The 25,326-nt window shown below is 37.3% G+C and overlaps 1 protein-coding gene across 1 annotated transcript; it reads left to right on the top strand.

Annotated features, from left to right (window-relative positions):
- The first annotated feature begins 6,220 nt into the window (after positions 1–6,220).
- Positions 6,221–19,473, top strand: LOC110777852 (isopentenyl phosphate kinase). The gene is made up of 12 exons (XM_021982439.2): positions 6,221–6,403; positions 6,584–6,802; positions 7,607–7,704; positions 7,877–7,919; positions 8,860–8,921; positions 9,039–9,095; positions 15,867–15,902; positions 16,002–16,079; positions 16,468–16,534; positions 16,637–16,699; positions 18,824–18,927; positions 19,128–19,473. Exons 1-12 carry the CDS (start codon positions 6,334–6,336, stop codon positions 19,224–19,226), a joined length of 996 nt encoding a protein of 331 aa, XP_021838131.1. The 5' UTR covers positions 6,221–6,333; the 3' UTR covers positions 19,227–19,473.
- Positions 19,474–25,326: the final 5,853 nt, after the last annotated feature.

Here is a 25,326-nt window from a genome sequence, read left to right as displayed (position 1 = left end):
CGAGGTTGACAAGGAACACCTGCTACAAGATCTAGGTATCCCAACTCATACGTCGTCATCTCCTACCCCTGATTTTCATGGTAATGCACATAGCTCCCCCACTTTATCACATAATTTCAGAATACCTCGTGCTCCCCGCCCGCCACTACCTCCTCCTTTTGCTCCTCCTCCTCGCCCGCCAACACCTCCTCCTCTTCGCCCACCACCTCCACCTTCTCCCCCTCCTCTTTTCCCACCACCTTCATCTCCTCCTCTTCGTCCACCAACACCACCTCCACCTTCTCCTCCTCTTGATCAATCTCTTACTACTACTACTACTACTACTACTACTACTACTACTACTACTACTACTACTACTACTACTACTACTACTACTACTCATTCTCCTTTAGTTCCTCCTCGTATGTCACCACTTTTTGCTCCTATCCATTCATCACCCTTTAGTTCTCCACCATTAGCATCTCCCCCACTGCAAGTCACATACCGTAGACGCCCGCGCACTTCTATTTTGGACTCCATTGAAGAGGTGGATAAATCTGATTTGAGATCGACTCAACATTCGAAGAAACAACATATTTCTTAGTTGTTATATAGACATTTAGAAGTAAATATTTTGTAAACATTAATTACATTGATGTAGTTATGTGTCCTTAATTCAAGTTGGAGAAAACGCTTCTGGTGGAGATTTTTTTGAGTAATAACACTTGGTGTATTCTTTTGGAGCATTTGTGCAGAATATGTGAAATGTGCATTTGGATTTTATTTTTCTTTTGCTTTCTTGCAGGTATACAGGAAGGCTGTTTTTACACCCAAACAATAAATTTGTGTTGTTTATAAGAGAAACAGGATGCGCAGGAAATGAGTAATAAAATGAACCGCTAATAGCGGTAGCGGTTTAACGTAAAGAACCGCTACCGGTGGTAGTGGTTCTTTATATTAAACCGTAAACATTGATAGCGGTTCATTTCATTAAAACGCTAACACAGTTGGCGGTTTATGCTGAATTAAAAAAAAAAAAAAAATTAACGAAGTTGGTACCCAATCCTACGTGGACGGTATCATGGGAAATAGTTTTTATAGCAATGCAAATTGGGAATTAGTTTTCATTTTAGCTATTTCTAGGGAAATCGTTCTTATTATTATTATTATGATGATTATTATTATTATCATTATAATTATTATTATCATTATCTTTATTTTATTTGTGTAGGCTCCCTCCCTCCCTCATCCACCCTGCCTCGTCCCACCACCTCCCACCACCACTGAACCACCTCAAGCCACCACCTCCCACCACCACTGAACCACCTCGTCCCCCTGCGTCATCCCACCACCGAAGCACCACCATTGAACCACCTCCACCAACTCAACCTCCTCAAGCCAAGAACGAAACCGAAGCCAAGAAAAAAACCAAGGACAAAAAAAGAACCCAATAACATAGCAAAAAAGAGAGCAAATAAGGTTTTAATTTAACTAATTTACGCAATTACACCATACCTATGAACATCAACATGAAAAAATGGAGAGAATTGTGTGGTGAAGAAGGAGCTCGTCGTCGGTGAGTGGAGAGAATTGCGTGGTGAAGAAGTAGCTCGTCGCCGGTGAAAAAGGAGCAGAGGAGGGCGTGCGAGTGTGTGAATGTGATGATCGTCGTTGGTGGTTCCTCGCCGGTGGAGAAGGAGTAGAGGAAGGCGTAAAAATGTTTGTGTTTAGGGGAACAACGAGAACACGGAGGAGCAAAGGGGAGCAACGAATTTGCTTTAGGTTTAGGATGCGCTTACTCAAAATTGGAGGGAAGAGTTTAGATTTTTTATTTTATTTTTTTTCCTCAAAGGTTGCTCTTGTGTGATAACCTATAAGTCGCCACTTATAAGGATTTTTCTACTAGTGGTGGATTGTTCAATATTCCATAGGAGATTAATAAACAAGAACGGAGAGAGTATAATTGTAATAATAATAATTATTATTATTATTATAATAATTAAATTATCATTATTGTAATTAAATTATAATTATTATTATACAATATTGTAATTGTATTAGTAATAATTATTAACATTTTTATTGTTATTAAAATTATACACTCTCCATTCCTTAAAGTTTTTTCCATTTTCCTTGGACACACTTGCCAGTGCACATTTTGTATCATTAATATCTCTAGTTACATGGTAGTAAAAATTATAAAATTTTGATATTGTTAAAGTACTCTTTAAGGCGAATCAAACAAGACCTCATATGACTATGTTTTTTCTAATATATATATTAAAAAATTAATTAGAAGATTCTCTTACATTGTGAATAGTATCAAATTCCAAATGAGAAAAACAAAATGGAATAGTGGGAGTAATAGTTATGAATATTAGTTTAATAATTAACATTATTGTTATTATTACACACTCCGTCCCTTAATACTCGCTCCGCTAAAGCCGCTCCTTAATACTCACCCCGTTTCTATAAATGACATGCTTTTACTAATATTATACTCCCTCTAAACGACCGTATTTTAAAAAAGATAAGTATACACTTTCCTTTTTGGACATGTCTTGGTCCCCACTTCCAATTATATTAATATTTCTCTATTTCTTGTGGTCCTCACACTTACTCACATCATCTTTTTACTATAATAAATATTTCATCAACTACCCCACTTTCATCTTATTTTAATAAATTCAACTCACTCTCCTAAAATTACATGCTGGTCAAACTGTATCTCTTTTTAAAATACGGAGGGAGAATCATTTCTCCCATTTACCTTGAACCCACATACATTCTTACTTCATTAAAAGAACATTAAAAAAATTCAACTCACCCCCACCCCACCCCTTTATTTGACACATTTTCCACTAACTATATTAAAAAAAATACCATATTATAAATTACCACCTAATAAATTAATAAGTCAAATAAATTGCCTAAAACTTTGTGTTGGTCAAACCCGGGGTATTAAGGGACGGAGGGAGTATAATAATAATAATTTATAATAATAATAATTATTATTATTATAATCATCAATAATCATTATTATTATTGTTATTATTATTATTATTATTATTATTATTATTATTATTATTATTATTATTATTATTATTATTAAAAACGTTTACACAAAGTTGGATGGGAGTCTAGCAACTAATTGAGCTCCGAGGAAAAACACAACCGTTAAAAAAAAAAAGAACGAAAGTTAGCATTTGCCGCATTACTCTGAGCATCCCGTGTGACCCTAGACATAAACTGGAGGGCATCACTCCCCCGTTCTCCAAAAGTTGAGAAGGCAAAAGAAATAAAACTACACCCGTTATCTATGCACTTCGCTTCATACTTCTTCTTTTTCCTGGCAACAACATTAGAGACAACAGATCTAGGAACAAAAGCATCAACACCTGGCCCAGTGAAGGGAGAGACATCTGTGACATCCAAGCAAACATTTTCCCCTTTGTCTTAAGAATAGACAAGGAGGTCCGCGGGTAAGAGATCTTTCCCTTTCCCGGACAGAAATCCTAAAGGCACCTCCTTTTGGACTACAACCCCAACCCGAGTACAAATATCTTCCAAGACATCCCGAACTAAGTTATGGCGAAATTTAAGGCTAATATCATTGCCAAAATGCACGGCGTGATCCCCAAAGAAATCTATGATTTTGGATGAGCAATAAGAACAAGTAAAGTCAGCAGGAAACATAGGAATCACAACGCGATAGCACATACCACACCTGAATTATTATTATTATTATTATTATTATTATTATTATTATTATTATTATTATTATTGTTGTTGTTGTTATTATTATTATTATTATTATTATTATTATTTGTATTATTATTTATTATTATTATTGTTATTATTATTATTGTTATTATTATTATTATTATTATTAAGTTCATATCAAGTTTGATTCCAATAAGTTCAGGTAAGTTTAGATAAGCTCCAATAATTTCAGATAAGTTCAGGTTAGATAAGTTGAATAGAACGAACAATAAATCCATGTGTTTTTTTTTTTTTGAATTTCAGAGAAACTCAGTTCAGTTCAGTTAAGTTCTGTATAATTCAATTCAATTTAATTCAATAAATTCAACTTATTATTATTATTATTATTATTATTATTATTATTATTATTATTATTATTATTAATTTACTTATTTATCAATTACGTATTTATTATATTTTATTTATTCATTATTAACTCGTATTATTATTATTATTATTATTATTATTATTATATTTACTTAATTATTTATTTATTAAAAATTATTATTATTATTTATTAATATTACTCTGTATTATTATTTTAATTATTATATTTATTTCGTGTTATTTATTTTAAAAAATTATTATTATATTTAATTTTTAATTAATTATTATTATAATTAATTAATTATTATTAATTATTTAATTATTTATTATTTATTAATTATCTTTTGGTTATTTATTTATTACTATTATTATTATTTATTTATTTATTTATTAGTTTTATTAGTTTTATTATTATTATTATTATTATTATTATTAATTTTATTATTTATTATTTATTACGTATTATTTATTATTTATTAGTTATGATTATTATTATTAATTAATACTTCTATTATTTATTATTTATTTCAATTCAGTACCGAATATTCAATAAAGTATAATTTGCGAATTACTACCTAGATTATTTGTGAGTTTGTAAATTATTACCTATATCTTTAAAAGTTGTGAATTACTACCTACATCTTTAATTATTAATGCAAATTACTACCTACTTGTCATTTAATCTATTTTGTCACCAATTAGTCATCTAATAACACCATAATCATCCTAATTATATACTACTAATCATGTAGTATTAATTATTTAAATTAATAAATTAAAATTAAACTCACCTACAACTAAAAAAACCCACAATTAACAAAAATTTGACCAACCCACAACTTAAAGAAGAGACCATTAAAGAGGGGTTTGATCCTAGCAAGTAATGTCAGCTTAAGCATTATAAATAATTCTTCCAATGTTAAGAACGAGCAAGAACAATTATTTTTTATCTAATTAATTAAGAGATTAGTGAACTTTAATCTACACCGTTCAACAAGCCATAACCATCCTTCTATGGCTTCGTGAAATAATTCTTCCAATGCAGAAGGAAATTTAGTAAGTTCAATACCCAAAGTGTTTAATTATATCCTTAATTGGCCAAAATACATAAAACCCCAAATTTCCCAAACCCCGATTTAATTGAAATAAGAACCCTAATTTACGAAATTATAACAGTACCTGAGAATTGGGCATACCTTAACTAAATTGGGTCCAAAAAAATGTTGTTTGAAGGGGAGCGAACTAAGGTAGTAGCAGTAGAACGCGCGAGCAACAACAAAAATTTGGTCTTTAGATTGGGAGAACGAGAATGAACAACGAGGCCATGCAAAATACAAGAGAGAGATATGATAATTTTAGCCTGAACTCAAGCAGAAGGGAAGAAGAGAATCGAAGAACATAATTCAACAGTCAAGAGTAGAGAAGCATCCGAGCAGAAAGGGAGATGAACACAAATCTTGAAGATGGGAAGAACTATGGGTCTTTTTTTTTTTAGTTTTGGATGAGTCAAAGTTTTGGTAATTGTGGGTTTTTTAGTTTTAGTTTTAGTTGATTTTAATTTTAATTTATTAATTTAAACAATTAATATATACTCCGTAATTAGGGTGATTATGGTGTTATTAGTTGATTAATTGGTGAGAAAATAGATTAAATAACAAAAACCGGTAGTTAATTTGCATTAATAATTAAAGATGTAGGTAATAATTCACAATTTTTAAAGATATACTCCCTCCGTCCCTTAATACTCGCACCGCTTTCCTTTTCGGGCCGTCCCTTAATACTTGCACCGCTTCTATAAATGGAAATTTATATCAATATTATATTATTTCTCCACTTACTTACTAACCCCACCTACACCCCTATTCCCTACAAAAAATCATTTAAAAATTCACACCCCACTCACCACTCTCCACCTCTTACCCATTTCCCACTAACTATATTAAAAAAAAATACCCCACTATTAACTAACACTCATTAAATTAATAAGTCAATTTAAATGTATTAAACTCCGCACCGATTTCAAACCGGTGCGAGTACTAAGGGACGGAGGGAGTAGGTAATAATTTATCAACTTACCAGAGTAATTCGCAAATTTTCCTTCAATAAACTTCAATTCAATTAAATAGCATTCACCCCAATTCAATTTATAGTTCTATAGAACAGGGCTCAAGTCCTTTTCATATTTCATTAAACATTTGAACTGCATCTCCAGCAAAAAGGAAAACGAGCGATCCTACATAAAGCTAACATCAACAAGCATCGTCAATGGAGAAAGATAATGCGCAACAAACCCTAACGCCCCTCGAAAAACCACTCCGTTGCATCGTCAAGCTCGGTCTTTTCTCTCTCCTGCTTTGACATCGATTAATTTCATAATTTACCCATTTCTCTTTTTAATCTAGCATGTTTTATCAGTTTAAAATGCAGGAAGTGAGATATGGGTATTTTCTGTTGCTTGCAATTTTTCTTTTCTTAAAAAAATAAATTTGATTTTTGTTGTTGCTGTCAAGTTTAGGGGGTGCAGCAATTACATGCAAGAATGAGTTGGAGAAGATAAATGAAGAAAATTTGAAAGCGGTTTCGATACACTTGAGGGAAGCAATGATGTCTGGTGAAGTTGTGGACATGGATTGGAGTAAAAGACCCGGGAGATCAGATATTTGTGTAAATGTAAATGGCATTTCAGATCAGTCATTGTTGAACTCTAGTAACTTTATTGTTGTTCATGGAGCTGGTTAGTTGATTCATCTGGAAGCTCTTCGGTTTTGGATGCATTATTCATTTGGAAAATTGGATTTGTTTGTGATTGTAGTTACATTTTGCATTTGATTTGAATTGTTGCATCCTGAGTAGGTTATCCAGCTTGTTTGTAGGACAAGATGGAACATGAATCCACTTAGCAAAACTGAACACAGATAATTCTTGATCAGTATTCTTGATTTCCTGGTTTCGGTGTGTGTTATAGCTTTGCTTTAGTCATTTATGTGGTGCCTCGATTAAATTATGTTAGGTAAGATAAGGGTTAAATTTCTCCTGTTTATAGAACTATGCTAGGAAGAGGTTGAAACTGAATTAAGAAAGGTGATTAGTAGCTGTACATTTTTTACATCCTAAGTGTTCATCATAAAACAATGGAATTTTATCATTTGGAGCTTGTGAAGTCTTGGCAAGTAGGTGGGCAGGAGTCTTATGGTCTCTCATATGCATCTCTGTGTTATTATGCAAAATTGGTCATAACCTTTCTCTTTTACTGACTACTTTAAAATAGACTTTGTTTCAAAATTTTAGTGTAAATCAGTAGCTATGCTTTTGTTTTGTTCTTTTCGATATTGGTGGGGGGAGGGGGAGAACATCCATAAGCTAATTAATTTAAATGCAGTTAGTCCATTTACTGATGACATTGCAATTCTAGTATTTGAAGTTGACTGAGCTTTCACATGTTTTATGTGCATTGTTTAAACTAACTTTTGGATTTGTAGTTGTTACTTCATATTCTTGCAGTCTTGCCTCTTTGGTTATTCTAAGCTTATGTTTTTAGGTTCATTCGGTCATTTCCAAGCTAGCAAATCCGGGGTACACAAGGGAGGATTGGATCATTCTCTTGTTAAAGCTGGCTTTGTTGCTACCCGAATTTCCGTAAGAATTACTGATTTCCCCCTAAATCCGCTGCTTTGTAGTTGCAACAGTTTTGAAAAAACTCAGTAAAAGTAAGGAAACTCCTGTGCCAATGTGGTTATATTTCTTCCATTACAAATCTTAATAAGGTATTTAGTGATTTCTTAGAAGTATTATCTGCTTCTTTTGACAGGTCACATCACTCAATCTAGAAATTGTGAGGGCTCTTGCTCGAGGTATATGTACTGTTTCAAGTTTTTACTTTGTATCTTGATTACCTTTATATTCTTTCTGGTATAGTGGAGCCGCAGGGTTGTATACATGATCTCTTGCAAATATATTCAGGGGATATTCGGTACCATTGGCAATTTTATGTAAAATTTGGATAATAAAGTTAAACTTAGTCAGTATTCTTTGCTTTATTACCTAATCTTCTTTTCCTTGTTGTTTCACGAACTTGATTTGAAACTGAAAACGAATATTGATAACAAGAACACCACGACTCCTTAATGCTATGTTTTCGTTTGGAAAGGAAACATTGTTCAATGGTGAAAAAGAATGCTAGTTCTGCAAATCAAACTATTTCTTACTGCTCTTAACTGTTTAACCTGATACCTGATATTAAGGTTCCTCATTGTTTGTCTGTTATCTGAAATCTCCAGCTTTGTCCTTAGAAATTCAGATGCTCAAGTGTATGGAACAAGTGTAATTCATCAGGTATAGGGCAAGGGACACTTTGGGTAATGCAAATAAATTAGTTAAATTTAGCTTGGGGAAGGGGGAAGGGGGAAGTGAGTCTGTTAGAGGGAAAGGAAGTCAGTAGGCTATATATAAAGATGATCAGCTTGGGAGGAGATAGCAGAAATTGGATTGAAGTTTTATTTTACTTTGTTATCTTTGGTTAGGGAGTGTCCAGCCACTCGAAGGCCTGGGTATGCTGTATTTGGTGATTTAATCGTACCGAATGCAAAATGCAATCGACTATCGTTCTTTTTTTCTTTATTTTCCCTTTTTCCAATCTATTACACAAGCGGTATAATACATTTTGTATCCTCTTAAAATATAGTTTTCCATACATCTATACAGTACTCGAGGCCTCGAGGGAATATAACTTCTGTACTTGTGCCTTGCGGAGTAAAAGATTCGACATCTAACAAACATAATGTTATGTTGCAGAGGGTATTCCTTCAGTTGGATTATCTCCATTTTCTGGTGGATGGACAACGTTACAAAGAAATGTTAGTGGCTATTGATAATGTTAGTTAAAGTTCTTTCATATGCTTTTCTCCGGCAAATCTACCCTTGACATGATTATTCCAAATACCAGTTTAATCAATGTAGTATCGTATTTGCAGGTTGCCTCTGCTGATATCGCTACAGTGGCTAAAACTATTGACCGTGGTTTCATCCCTGTATGTCCAATGTTCTTTTTCCGTTATTGTGCCCAAGATGCAAAATTGCAAACATCCTAATTATTTCTTTTTATTGCAGTAACGAATTTTAAGATTTAATTTAATCTAAATTAGAGTTCTGGCATTGTTACATCTTAAAAGATTTTTGTGTTAAAGTTTGGAGCTGTATGCCACACCCATCAATTGACTGTGTGGTGCTTTCACATTAAATTTGATATGAGCTCAGCCAGACAATTAAATAGGTTGTGTATTAAAAGTGCAGTTATACTATCAACAAAGATCCCTGGGATCATTGGTTAGTCATCCTGACGTTTTGAACGAGGACCCGAGTTCGACTCCCATGTCGCAACTTTATTCAAGTTTTTCGCCTTAATTTTTTCTTAGAGCTTTTCTTTTTTAACAAAACACCAAATGCAAGGAGGACCCGAGTTCAACTCTCATGTCACAACTTTATTCAAGCTTTTAGGCCTTTTTTTCCTTCTTAGTGAGCTATTTTTTTTTTTTTGGTAAATGAGAAATTTTATTATCCAAGCTTTAGAACAAAGTACAACCCATACAAAATCTACAAAACCAAAGCAAGAAGCAAGCAAAACTCGGTAGGACAACCTGTTTAGGAAGGCTCCCCCTACCAAAAAAACACAACTAACCTGTTAATAAAAAGCAAAAAAAAAAAAAACTACAGAATATAGCTCCAATATTTGGAGTTTCTTAATGCAAAACATTTACTAAACTTCAACTTGGATCTGTCTACACAAACGATCAGCCTACTTTGCACAATTACTAGACTTGCGTTCATTCTTTTATCTCCAAATGTAGTAAATTGCAGTAACCAAGGATCCTGTTCAGGTGTTGTTTAGGAGAATTTCCCTTAATCTGAGTCTGGAGGAACTCCATTTCCGCTCTGCTGTCCAACTTCCTGGCAACCTGTTACACCCCTTCATCAGCAACACCTGTTTCCAAACGCTGAGTAGTTACAATTAAAAAACAAGTGAGTCAGTGTTTCATTATCTTGCTGACACAAGCTACACACGAGTCACATTGCACATATCTGCTCAATCTGTCAACAATTGACAGTCGTGCCGTTGCTTTTAACCAGCCAATAAAAACACATTTCTGGGAAGCAAAATTATTACAGACAAACTTCTTCCAAGGCACCTTGCTAATTTCACCCCATGAGAAGGAACCTTGCAGCAAGCCCAACCCCTGAGGAATCACACCAAGATACTCAACAGCTCCCATGGTCTTCCTTATCACCCCAGAAGGAATCAAATCGACATCTGATTGATGTCTCAGATGTCCCTACCCTTAATATAGTAGAGATGCCTCCATTTGATCCACACTTTGTCTTTCTTCTGCGACAAACTCCACAAAAGTTTGTATATAGCAGCCTTATTCCAAGTAGGCATGCAAGTTAAGTTCCAACCACCTGCACTTATGGGAAGACACATGGTAACCCAAACGACCAGTGCCCTGTCCAAAGAAAAATCCTACTCGCAAACTGTATGAACTTCAGAACATTGGCAGGCAAAACAAAGATTTGGCACCACTATAACACATATTTGATTAATTGGATTCTCCCTGTGTAAGAAAGCAATTTTGACGACCAAGAGTCAGTTCAGCAGAGGTTGACACTGTAAAATGGTCAGCTTTTTTGTAGAGAGGGGCATGCCTAAGTATTTAAAAGGCAAGTCACCTTTTGAACACTTAAAGTTTTCTAACATTTTAGCTTGCTTGTCCAACAGACACGCCATCAAAATACGTAGCAGTTTTGCTCAGATTAGCTTGCAACCCGGACATACTAGAGAATTCATTGAAAGCAGAGAAGAGTTACAGAACTGTTGTCATCCCTTGAAAACAGAAGCAGGACATCCGCAAAACAAACATGGGTTAACCAAAGCTTTTCGGATGATACTTAAAAAGGCTATGAATGCAGCCTTCCGAAAATCCTATTCAAGTACACCATACATATTACAAAGAGATAGGGTGACATGGGATCACCTTGTCTCAACCTTTTTTTAGCTTTGAATGGCTCGGTTAGCTCCCCATTGACATCAAAAGCATAAGACACAACAGACAAGCACCCCATTATCCACCCCACAAAATTTGAGGAAAGCCCAGGAACAACATAATATGCTTGAAGAATGGCCACTAACCTGAATCATAGGTAGCCCAGGAACAACATACTATGCTTTTGTCTATTTTGATCATACACCTAGGAGAAATGTTTTCATCAATTCACGACTGAGTAGGATATTATAAAAAATGACCCTACCTTTGATTAGTGCTGATTGATTTCACAAACAATATCAGGAAGAACTACTTGCATCCTATTTGTATTGATTTTAAAAATTATTTTGTATTAACACAGGACAACAAGCAACGTGCCTACAGTCTTTGATATGGCTGGCATTAGGAATCTTTGGAATCAAGGTAACATAAGTGCAAGAGTTGGGAGCTGACCACAAATAAAGAAGTCCTGCACTGCAGTAGTTACACTTCTACCAATAATACTCCAAACACTCCTAAAGAAATATTGTAACCATCAACCTGGAGCCTTGAGGATCCATACTAAAAAGGGCATCTTTAACCTCCTCATGTGAAACTGGACTATTGAGCATTTGTTGGCGCAATCTGGAAACAATAGTACCACTCTCAACTGTGTTCCTATTCACCATAGGAATTGATGAACCAAATTCATTTTATTTAAAGTTACTATTCATAATATTAAGATTTACTACCCATTATTATTTTTTTTTTTTGGCAAATAATATATTATTATTACCAAAGAGGAAGCTAGCAAACTAGCTTACAAACAGTACAAGCTCCAAAACCAACTGAGCCACTGAGAGCAACAGAAAGCACAAAGGCCAAAACTGAAACAAAGGTCAAAACAACAACACCCACAGCAAGCCAAAAGGCCTAAACTGAAACTAAACTACAAGTTTACATCAAGAGCAAGTTTCTTTGCTGATCAGTGGCTCTACAGGCCACTCGATATTTGATATCTCTAAGAAGATCAAGGGGACTTCTGCAGGAATGAGTGTAGATTTTTGCATTTCTTTGCAGCCATATTCCATAAAGACATTCAGCAAAGAACATCAGAAGCAACTTGAATCTGTCACCAGTTCTTTTGGCAGCTCTTGTCATCAACACCACTTCATTATCAAGCTGAGAAACAGGTCTGTGAAACTGTAAACAAGCAAGAACTGAAGACCAGATAGCAGCAGAGTAGCTACACTCAAAAAACAGATGTTGAGTAGACTCTGGCATACAAGAACATAAAGGACACACATTAGAGTCCACAATTTTCCACTTGAGAAGTCTATCCAGTGTAGGCAATCTTCCCAAAACAGCAAGCCAAGAGACAAACAAACTTTTTGGGGAAGCTTTATTATGGAAAATGATTCTCCTCCAGCTGACTTTATCACATGGCCCCATCAGCAGATGATACATGATTTGGATGGAAAAGACACCTCCCTTACTCACTGCACTCCACCCTCCAATGCTATCTATTAAACTCTGAGAGTTCAGAATTTTCCTCAAAGGCCAAGACATGTTAACAGGCCATTGAGTGCTCCCAACATCCCTCCCCTTTATGTAGTAAGCATGAACCCATTTACACCAAAGTCTATCCTTCTTATAAGTTATAGCCCAGAGGAGTTTAGCAACAGCTGCTTTGTTCCACCAGCACATATCTTTCAGATTCAAACCACCAGCAACTTTGGGCAAGCAAATCTTGTGCCAAGCAACCAGAGGTTTTTTTGAAGGGTCAGTGTTGCCTGTCCACAGGAACACCCTGCAATACCCTTGAATTTCTTTGATCACTTTCTTTGGCAAGATGAAAATCTGACACCAAAAGGATTGTAAACTCAGCAATATTGTTTGAACCAACTGGAGCCTACCTGCATAAGATAGATGCTTGACAGTCCACACTTTAGCTCTAGCCAACACCTTCTCAATTAAGGGTCTACATTGAGTATACTTCAGCTTCTTAGTTGAGAGGGTAACTCCCAAATATCTGAAGGGAAAGGAACCTTCAGGAGTAGAAACTGCATTGAGAATATCAGCTTTATCTTGACCATAAACACCCCCAACATAAATGTTACTTTTATCCATATTAGCCTCCAAACCAGAAGCTAGAGAAAACTTCTTAAAAGAAGCCAACATCATGTCAATAGAGATTAGATCTGCCCTACAGAATAGAAGCAAATCATCAGCAAACATTAGATGAGTAAGAGCCAGTTTAGCACATCTTGGGTGAAAGTTAAAATCAGGCTTGGTCTGCAACTGATGGAGATGTCTAGACAAGTATTCCATGCCAATAGCAAATAAAAAAGGAGACAAGGGATCTCCCTGTCTTAGCCCTTTTTTAGCTTTGAAAGGTGTACAAGGTTTCCCATTAATGAGCACACTGTAAGATACAGTGGAAATGCAGGTGTACACCCATTGCACAAATCTATGAGGGAAGCCAAGAGCATCCATAACACTGATCAAGAAAGGCCATTCAATTGAATCATAGGCTTTCTTTAAGTCAATCTTGAGCATACATCTGGGTGAAAGATGGGCTCTAGTGTAGCCCTTAATGAGCTCAGTAGCAAGCAGAATATTGTCAGAAATTTGCCTCTCAGGAATAAACCCAGATTGACATTCACTAACAACCTGTCCAATCACCCCTTGCATTCTTGTAGTTAGAATTTTTGAAACAATTTTGTACACCACATTACAGCATGCAATTGGTCTGTACTCTTTAACTCTTGTAGGATTAGGAACTTTTGGAATGAGAGTAATAGATGTACAGTTGTACTGGGGAAGCATGAAATTGGTAACAAACACATCCTTCACTGCTCTATAAATATCCTGTTTGATGACAGGCCAAGCCTTTTTGAAAAAGACTGCATTTAAACCATCTGGACCAGGAGCCTTATCATTGCCAATCCCATGTAATGCCAAATCAATCTCATCATCAGTAACATCCCTGCACAGATCCTGTCTAGCATCATTATTTAGCCTAGAGCCATTTCTCACTGTTGGAATGTGAATAGAGGGAAGAGTGTTTGCAGAAGTGCCAAGCAGCTTTTTGTAGAAACTCAGAATTTCTGTTTGAATTAGATCAGGATCAACCAATTTAGTGCCATTATCATCATATAGGATGGCAATGCTATTGAATCTAACTCTTTCTTTCACAGTGGAAAAGAAAAAGTGGTTGTTAGAATCACCTAGTTTTAGCCATTGGATCCTAGATTTTTGTCTCAATGCTATCTCATCAATTCTCAGCCAATGCCTAAGCTGTTTAATGCAAACCACCTCTTGGTTGAGAAGAGCAGGAGATCTACCAGTTTGCAAACTCTGTTGAACCTTATCAAGCTCACTTCTAGCAATGGTAATCTTCTCAGTAATACCAGAGAAGTCTTCTCTATGTAACTTCTTGAGTTCAGCCTTGACTTTTTTCAGCTTACACCATAGCTTAAACATAGGAGTGCCATGGTATACTTCAGTAAAAGCTGCCTGAATAATAGCAGAAAAACTACTATGATCAGCCAAATAATTGAGAAATCTGAAAGGTCTACCTCCCTCCACCTTGTCTGGCAGACAGTTTATCAGTAAAGGGGAGTGGTCAGAGATGGAAGGGTTTAGGTATTCAACCTGAACATTACTGAATTTATGAATCCATTATTTAAAGCTACTATTTTGCGGTTACTACTTAAAAATTTTGTGTTTACTACTCATAGTAATTAGAGTTACTACTTATAGATTTCGCGGTTACTACTCATATTATTTAGAGTTACCGCTTATAGATTTCGTGTTTACTACTAATATTATTTACATGCGACCAGCCAACCATGCTCACCATGCTCACCAGAGAACTTAAATTGCTGAACAAAACCACTGATCCAGCCAACACTTTAGTGATTAAACGCCTCGCGCATTTATTTAACTGTATTTTTAGGTCTAGGTTGCTCACTTAGTGATAGTGTGAACGCGCCACATCGTCAATTGATGGTGTGGCTTGTCACATATCAGTTTTAGGTTGTCAATTAACTCCCCGGGGAGGCTTGTGTGCATTCACAAAATATTTTTAATTCTATAAATAACAAGGGTTTCAAGGGACTAACATAAAATATACTACCTATGTTTTTTACGCTTGCCAACATAAAACTTTGACCATTAATATCTTAGTTATCAATAAGTAAAAATTATAAATAGTTGATATATTTGGAATTAGAATGAACCGAACAATATCCCACATGACTATGTTTTTCCTTATGTATCATCAACATTGGTCAAAGTGGAGTATGTGAATAGTGCAAAATGGCAAAGTGCATAGATTAAAAAAAAAATCAAGAGGGAGTACATCCTAAATATATAAGCATAAAATCTTAACATAATTATATTCTCTATCAGACATAATAACTTGACCTTAGAAGCTCTTTCTTCCTTAAAGCAGTGAGAATGCACATATATAATCCAGCCTTTCCAATTAATTAATGCTTAATGTTATGTTCACGGGAGAAGCCTTATTTAGGAAGACGGTGAGTGGATCACTGTGCTGACTGATTTGCAGGTTCTCAATACAGTTCTATGTTTTCTGATTAAAGACAATAGAAAAATGCCTTCCTCCAGAAGGCAAGGCACAACATCAAAAATCTTTTTCGCCCCTTTGACATGTAGCTGGTGTATTTAGGCTAATTGTTTCTTACAAGTTGTGGTTATTGTTAAATTTTTTGACGAACTTGATACATGCATCAGCTTATATATTGCCTTATTTACTAGGTCCTGCATGGGGATGCAGTGCTTGATCACTCACAGGTTTTCCGTCATATATCTAGCTCTTTTCTTCTCCTATACGAAGTATGGTCGTATGGAGTGTATGCTAATATGCCGTTGCTTACTTGCCTGATTATACAGGGTTGCACGATATTGAGTGGGGATGTTATTATACGGCACATGGCAGAACTCCTGAAGCCTGAATATGTTGTCTTTCTCGTATCCTATTGTTGGTGGCCCTTGGTGCATATCTATTTGCTGAGATTTTCAGCTAAGAGTCTCATGTAAAATGTTTTAGGATAGGCATTTGCTTGCAAAATATCTTATTCAATTGGTTCATCACCAACGGACCTTGATCGTCTTCTTATAATCTTATTCACTATGAGATGTTCAAAATGCTCTCTATAATCAGTTGTGGGGGCAATAATAACGGAGAAAAGGGATGAATTTAGTTAAAATATTCAGAATAATGTTAACTTTTTGTGCAGTGTTATTATACTTTGAGCTTTATCAGTACTTGATTCAAACTGCTGTTTTTCCAAGCTGGTGAATAGTGTTATTTCAGTTATCACTTTATACTTGTTATCCTTTACATTCATCTATCAAGACGGATGTTTTCGGTGTGTACGACCGTCCTCCATCAGAACCTGGTGCGACTTTGCTAAAAGAAATAGGTAAATTGTTTATGGAGATTGTGTTCTGTGATTTTTTGCAATTAAAAATTTATATGATGCTACTTCTACAAAACAACATTATTCATTTTATTCTTGTAACAGCTGTTGATGAAGAGGGAAGTTGGCATGTTGTGAATCCTGCCCCCAAAACTATGAATGAGAAAGGTAATAATAGCAGAACGATTTAATTCCTCAACGCTGCTGGAATGATGAATTTCCAGTGTTTTGGGTTCTTTCATAATAATTACTTTTTGTGATCATATCATAGAATTGCTAGTCAGATATTACAATTTTTTTAAATTTTTTTTGCCAAGCAAGAGATATTTTATTGATCACCAAAACCGACTACAACAAGATAGCCTTTAGAGGACAAACCTTCTAGGAAGGACCCTCCAAAAAAAAGACTACCAAACAAAAGGCTAAGAAAACCTAGCCTAACAAACAAAGTGGGAACTTATAAACTGTGTACCCACTCTCTATCTCTATTACAAGTTTTCTTGCTTAACAAGTTGACCACTCTCTCTTGACTTCAAACTGTAGTCTTGACTGTAGGAACCTTCATGGAAAACTGGATCATTTCTAATTTCTAACTTTCCAGATATTATAAACCAGGCAAACTATGGCAGTTATAGTCACTGTTTTCTTGACTTCCCCTTACAATACTTCTTAACCCAATTGAGCAAGGTATTAATGGTTCCTGCTGGATTGAAAACCCAAACAAGTCAGTATGAAGGGGAATTCAAAGAATAGACGAGTTCCACAAATGGCATATAAGTTGTTTGGCCATATGCCCAAGTTGTGCAATCTAGCTTTTGTTTTCAACCTATCCAACATTGCAAGCCAAAGTATGACTTTGTGTTTTGGAACTGAGAAAATTTGTTCCAAACATATTTTTGCCAAGGAACCTTGATCCCGTGTCTCTGAGCTGATTATACATCTCCTTGATAGAGTATTTGGGGGGAGCATAACCACTGAGTGGACTGCAGATGAGCACTGCAGTTGTTCCTTGACCTTGCACACAAATTTCACTACCCAACTAGCAGCAGCAGGAGCAGTGAACTGATTATAGCTTTCATTTTTCTCATACACTGCGTGGACCCACTTAACCCACATGTTATCCTGTTTCTATGGCCCATGCCTGTTTCCCCAGTGCAGCCTGATTCCACAACAAAAGGTTCCAAAACCCAAGACCACCATGTGATTTTGGTTGACATAACTTCTCCCATGCTACTGCACCAGGTCTGCTATCTTCAAAGGTGCTAAACCACAGAAAAGATCTGCAGATGGAGATGGTGTTGATTTTCTTGAGAATAGCTCTAAGGGACATAAATAATCTGAGACCAAACACACTGATACTCATCAGAACTGAATTACCAAGCTGTGATCTTCCTGCAATGGAGAGAGATTTCTGGAGCTCCAAATTTTTATTCTTACAAACATTTTGTCAATGATGGCATCACAGTCAGTGACTTTCAATTTCCAAGGGCTGACAGGAACTCCTAGTAAAAGGTAAGCTTTATTAACATTTAAGCCCAAAACAGAGAAAGACTACAAGGCGAAGCTCAAATAGCCAAACTCACACCAGTTTACAACTTAAACAATTTGAGGAAACAACAAACCAACACAAACTAAGGGGATTACAAAGTGTCAAACCAGGCTGTATCACTAGCTGAGACCTTTTTAGGCATATAAGCTCTCCCTCTGCTTTCAACATTAACTTTTATCTGTTTCACTACCGCATCAACCATAGGCACCCTCTTGTTCCAATAGCTCTCATTCTTTGAGCTCCAAACCTGGTAAATACAAGCACAAACTGCAGCATAGCTCACATCTCTTCTGAATTTGGAATATTAATTCAATCCATTTACAAGGAGTAAACTGCATAATGGAGATCCTTGGATCTAGTACTATGGATAGTGAATCTTGAAAAACTACTCTGAATTACTGTAGAACGCTTTTATCCTGTTGTCAGTTGCTTTCCTGCTACATTGACTAAGCACTGCTGTGAGAATACTAGATACTGGAGAATACATATTATTTGTTCTTACAGAGTTCGAGCAATTGTCTGATAGGAAATTGTAGTAAATAAACTTGTTGAATATTTGTGGGAGGAGAGACGGTTTTGGTCGTAGCTTCTTACTCAGAAAGTATTTTTTGTTACAAACCTATTGATAAGTTCGTTCAACCATATCAAAAGAGTTAAAGATATATTATCACATTAGCTCCATCTGCCTCCATGTAAAGACAAAAGACATGATCTGATTCCAGTCTATATATTATGATCCACAGTTGAGATAACTGTAGCAGCTCATGACACAACTGGGGGCATGGTGACCAAAATATCCGAAGCTGCAGCTATTGCAAAACTTGGTATTGATGTATATATTGTAAAGGTAATCACTTCCTTCCCTCTTGTGAGATTTTATAAGAATTCCCATTAATAAGATCATAGGTTCCATCTAAGCCAAATTGAACATTTTCCCAGTGATTTCCAGTTAAGCTAACTGATAAAGTCTGTGGAGGGTCTGTGGAGCAACTCCTTCGCCTTTAATATTGCAACTATTGCCTTCTGAATTTGCTTTGTCTGTTGCAGGCAGCCACTGATCATTCCTTGAAGGCGTTGAAAGGGGAAGTAAAAGGGAACATTCCTGATGATTGGCTGGGTACAGCCATCCGTTTTATGAGAAAATAGTTACAAGCAGCTTGTCATATGACACCAGAGGCATTATCATCATACATAGTCCGTAATCTCTGGTAATCTCTGACTATCAAATACCTAAACAAAAGATCCCTGACTCTGTTTGCAATTTAATAACTGGTAGATCAACCATTTTTAACAATAACCCATTTTTAATATTGTATCATTCGGCAACCATTTGCTTTTCTGGAGGAACCATAACATGATTAATATGCTTGCAGAGCAGAATGTTTTTATTAGAGTCGTCAGTTTATTCTTTAATAGACATTTATCCATGACAAAGTTTTATCTCATATGTGGATTGCATCTCTTCTGTATCAAACTACAGGTATACTTGAGTGATAGATACCTTACAAATCCTTGACATTCTGAAGTATTCAGAATTTTTAGGTAGTTAAGTTCCCAGCAAGCATTATGGTCCAAAATCAAATTATAATAGCAAAGCAACAAATATTTTGTGGATGGAGGGATTAAAAGTGGAATATCATTATAGAAATGTTACATGATGATGGACACTAGTTATGGTTTAAAAGTGGAACCTGACATCTAAGTGTTTTGTTCTTATATAATTCAAAAGAATAATTGATGTTTGAAGAAATCAGATACTCCCTCCGTTCTTAAATATTAGTCATGTTTTGACTTTTCAACTCAATATTTAAAGTTTTAAACGTAAATATCTCCAAAAACGTATGTTAAAAAAATATAAAAATTTGATATTATTAAACCGTTAAGACGAACAAAATAAGATATCACATGAATATGTTTTGAAGTACGTATTGGAAAAAAATTAGAAGATTCTCTTCAATTGTGAATAGTGTCAAAATTTCAAAATGGACTAATATTCGAGCAAAGGGAGTATAAGTAATTGGGGTATCAGGTAATAAATAAGGTATTTTTGGGGTGATGAGAAATTTAATTTTGGTAGGGATCATAGGGAAACTGTAACCTTGAGGTAGCTACAATGTTCTGTGTGTATACAGTGAAAATCTTTGCTGTGCTTGATGATAATGTCTGCAACGCTTTGTGTTTTTGGATTTTCTTGAGCTTGGACATCTTCTTTCTTCTTAAGGAGGAACTGCACAAACCCTCAAGCACTTCATCAATATATTTGCTTTTCATCAGTTCCTCTGCAGGACTGACTTGTACCTCTTTGACCAGCTCTTCAATTTGACTGAACAAAGGGTGGCTACTGATGTTGAGGGAGTTAGAGGCTAAAACCTTTAAACCACAAAAAATTAGATAAGGACAGATGAATGTGCGTGTCCATTAGGCCTGGACTTATCAAGGCTGGATCAAGCCTTGTGAAAACGATGATCCTCTCATCCCCACAATTTGACCACAGTCTATCGAGGAAGTTCAGCAGCCTCGCCAGTGACAATGAATAGTCATGTGCAGAGCCTTCATTAGTGTTCTTAATAAATGAATAGAAATTAAGTCAACTAGTCCCTCGGTCCCTCCGCCCCTAAAAGATTGCCCCCACTGCATTTTTGGGGTCAAACTTCAACCTTTGACTACAAATTTTCACTAATCACACTAACCTTTTACCTTGAAGATTTGTAATTAACGGAGCTAGTAGGGGTGGGAAGAATTGTGAGATTAGACAAAATTTGTGGTATTTTTTTCATAGTTTGACCACAAACTACATTTGGAGCTTAACCACCTTATCATGCGGGGTCTTGTTAGATTTGTCTCTATGTTTATTTTGTCTTGTTAGATATGTCTCTATGTTTATTTTCCACATATCTAATTTTGCTAAGGATTTTTTCATAATTACCACCTTATAAAGTTTATTATTCAAACTTATCACCTTATAAATAAATAAAAATTCAAAATTACCACCTTAAATTTATGTAAACTTTCAAAATCACCACCACTTCATGGAAACTGTTAAGTTTTCCGTTAAGTGGTGGTGATTTAAAAAGTTTAGATAAATTAAGGGTTGTAATTTTGGGGGAAAAAATTATAAGGTGGTAAGTTTGAAAGACTGAACTTATAAGGTGGTAATTATGAAAAAATCCTTTTGAAAAATGAATTTTCAATGCAAATTAATGAACTAAGATTTTAATGGCCAACTTGGGACTGTGACTTAAATTTATTCAAATACGAAATTATCAAGTACAATAATGAGAAACTTCACTAGCATGAACCAAAATTTCACACTATAACTCTATCACACATCCTAAGTAGTTAACCACACGACCTTTTTTTGACGGTAGAGTAGGAAAAAAATTGTCTACCAATTGGGTAAGTTACCCACCACTGATAGACAATAGTGGTAGAGAAATCTATATCATCTTTGTTAATTATTTTTTAATGTTCTATTAATGGTGAGTTATCTACCTAGTGAGTAAATATAGTAATGTCCATCAAAATAGTTATGGAGAATAATTAAGAAAACTCGTTCTTTCCTTCGGGTTTGCCAGGTTTTCCGAGAAAGTAGAGAGAGAGAGTGTGTTTAGGAATGATTGAATACCTCAGTAATGATTAGGTGGGTCATATTTATAGTAATGTTGGATGGCATAGTTTAGTAAATATGAGCAGTTGTAGGGGTATTAAATCTTGTGCCTTCTTGAGGCTGGGATTTGGGCCCCGAGATTGCTTAGGAAGCCTATCTCGAGGCTGTCGTATGGCGTATTTTGTTGATTTTAGATGTCGGTCCCTTGGGTGCCTAAACATTAGCCCATGCCAAATTTGCGAGTTAGACACTTTGAGAAGTCCGGGTTTTGTCGGAAGTTTTTGGCAATTTTGATTCGTTCGTGTTTTGAAAATGTGGTTTGTATTTTGGGAGAATGGTGCTTGAGTTTTGGTGAGCCTTGCACGTTGGGCTCTCCCCGTGCCCGGAGTAAGCACACTATGTACATGAGGTGAGTTGGGAACATAGGGCGAGCTGCGAGTCTCGAGTGAGCCACCTACGCACACGGGGCGAGCTGGGAGTGTGGCCTTCGGAGGAACTGCGGGCGTGGGCGAACTGAGGGAGAGTGAGTGTAATGAGCGTGTGCGCGACAAACCTTGGGGATGGCGAAGGCAGACACGAGCCCGCGCTGGGCGTACGCATGGGCGAGCACAGAGTGCGTACCCGAAGCATGTTTAGGAGAGGGCGAGGGCGAACGCGAGGTCTGAGCGCGCGAGGGATGCCAAGGGGATGGCGAGGGCGAGCATGGCCCCGCGTCGGGCAAGTGCATTGCGCGCAAAGCATGCCCTGAAGAGGGCGAGGGCGAGCATGGCCCCGCGCTGGGCAAGTGCATTGTGCGCAGAACATGCCCAGAAGAGGGCGAGGGCGAGCATGGTCCCGCGCTGGGCGTGCACATTGGCTAGCACAGGATGTCTAGGAGAGGGCGAGGGAGAACGCTAGCCTACACTGGGCGTGCGTATGGCGAGCATAGGGGTGACACGTTCTCAGGGACACGCGGCATGGGTTGGCACCATAGATAAAAAAAAATGCGTTATCGGTCACGGTCGCAGAGTCTCAGTAACGGAAATGATGCGTTAGTCGCGGACCGTGTCGCGGTTGTCGCGTAGGAATTTGAAATTTGAAAAAGAAGCCCCATGTCAGTCCAACTCACTACCTACCCTAGTCCCTCTCCCCTAAACCGTAAACGTGACATAATTAAATGAATTCATTTGTCTACCTTCTCTCTCCTCTCTTGTTTTAGATCTGAAAATGGAGTTCTCTACTCTATTTCAGTGGAGTTTCTCGATTCATTTCCTTTTTCCCTTTTTTTTGTCGAAAACATGGGGAATTAAAAACCGAGTAAATGTGAGGTTAATAACGTTTAATGCGGAAAAAATTCGTTCGGATCGGTTGAACCGGCCGAGATCTCGCTGTTTTTAAAAACACCTTTACAACTCTGGATATCTCGTATCGCCATCCTCCAAAACCTAGTTACTCGGGCGAGTTTTTACACCATGGTTGGCACAGGTTCATGCGATGCGAGGCTGGGTGAGCACAAGAGCGCGCAGGCTAGGGGAGCACCTTGTTGTACGTCACTTTGTTAAGTGAGGCAGGTGAGATGAGATGTCAATGGACGCGAACGCGACGACATACACGAACTAAAATGTGGGCGCGTTGTACGCGCCAATCGCGTAGGGCGAGCATGGGTGGGTAATACAGGCGGGCAGAGCAAGGCAGGGGCGATCACGAGTTGTGCTCGTTGCGCGTGGCCCTCGTCACATGATGCGGGGGAGGATGAACGCGAGGTATGTTAGCCCTGCGTTATTTTCATTAAGTGTTGTGTATGCGAGGGCGAACACACTCGTTTTGTGCCGCTACGAGATGTTGGTAAAGGCGGGCAGTTATGCTGCTATGGTGGTGACAAGAACTATGTTTATATTTAGACGCTTTTCTATACTCAACTCAACAGGACTTGACTTGAATAGACACTTGAATAGACTCACAACAGCTAGCACAAAAACACTTAGGACTACTCGATGACTTTGCCCGCTATAGGCGACGCGCACATAAGACGACAATGCAAGTTAGATCAACTATATGCAGGGGAGGTGGGAATTACTTGACTTAACGAGCATAGGGCGCGTCATAGGGCCAATGAGCCCCATGTATGGGTGAGCATGACATCATGTGCTTGACTTGGAATATTTTCTAAGTATGGAGATTGTATCTCCTTTGCCTCACAAGGCTAATGAGCCCCATGTGTGGGTGAGCATGGCATCATGTGCTTGACTTAGAATATTTTCTAAGTGTGGAGATTATATCTCCTTTGCCCACAGAGCTAATAAGCCCCATGTGTGGGTGAGCATGACACCATGTGTTTGACTTAGAATATTTTCCAAGTATGGAGATTGTATCTCATTTGCCCCGCATGACTAATGAGCCGCATGTGCGGGTGAGCATGGCACCATGTGGACTTAGAATATTTTCTAAGTATGGAGATTATATCTCCTTTTCCCCACAGGGCTAAATCCCATGTGTGGATGAGCATGACAGTGTGTGTATGACTTGAAATATTTTCTAATTATGGGGATTGCATCTTCTTTGCCCCACAGGCTAATGAGCCCCATGTGTGGGTGAGCTATCGCACCAAGTTTATGACTTAGAGTAGTTTTGCTTCTCGAGGCGAGTCCATTTTCTCTATATATACTTCATCTTTAGCCTCTTCTTTCTCATTTGTTCATTTCAAAAGTTTAGTGAGAGAAAGTGGGTAATCGAAGAGTGGGCGAAGGGAGGACGCGGCGATTGTGAGGAGGTGCTCGAGACCAGGCGAGGGCGAACACAAGTGTTTTTTTGGCGAAGGTATGTTTCGGTTTTAAGCACCTGTCTTTCTTTTGGATATGTCGGGGTGACCGGAGGGTTGGTTTATATATGGAGAATAAAACCAATCCCCTGGGTGAGCCTAGCACACACCCGTATGGCTCACCGGGGTTATCGGGGAGTCTGTTGTACAAATAGTCGATGGGTGCTCTAACTCTTCAGTCGGCCCTATGGGCGTCGTTACCTCCGAATTTCGTCGGGGTCTATTCATTATGACGAGGCATTGATCACCCGACCTTAGCGTTGTTACTGTCGCGTTCCCTAGGGTTGAACAGAGCATTTGATAAACTGCTGATTAATAACATAGTTTCAATAATGCCTCGGGCGAGTGCTCTGGACGAAGAGCCTTCGTCCTCGGGGAAAGTGACTTCACATAAGGGCCTTCATAGGATTGTGATGCGCCCCAACTTCAGTAGGCGGGCCGAAGGCAAGGGTCTTGAGCATATGATGGACCTATTTGATATTCGGTTTTCATACACGCTACACATGTCGAGCACCACCGCGACCGTGCTCACACCTCCTCCCGGATGAGTTGTTGTCTATCACGGGGTTCTAGAGTATGGTTTGCGGTTTCCTCTACACCCATTGTATGTTGAGGTATTGAACTGCTTCGGCATTTCTCTTTGAAACCTTACACCAAACTCATTTTGGTCGATCAACTCTTTTACTGCAATATGTAATCTGGGTGTCATTCCTACCTTGCGGCTTTTTCGGTAATGTTTTTCGGTTGGCTGTCGTGACAAGGGTCAGACTCGGATGGGTTATAGATTAGTGAGAGGCCTAAAGAACAACATGAAAGAATACCGAAGCTTCCCCACAGACGAC

Source organism: Spinacia oleracea, chromosome 6 (assembly GCF_020520425.1).
Source record: "Spinacia oleracea cultivar Varoflay chromosome 6, BTI_SOV_V1, whole genome shotgun sequence".
NCBI classification, from domain to species: domain Eukaryota; kingdom Viridiplantae; phylum Streptophyta; class Magnoliopsida; order Caryophyllales; family Amaranthaceae; genus Spinacia; species Spinacia oleracea.
The sequence above is the reverse complement of the archived record's forward strand: the minus strand, read 5'-3'. Positions and strand labels throughout refer to the sequence as shown.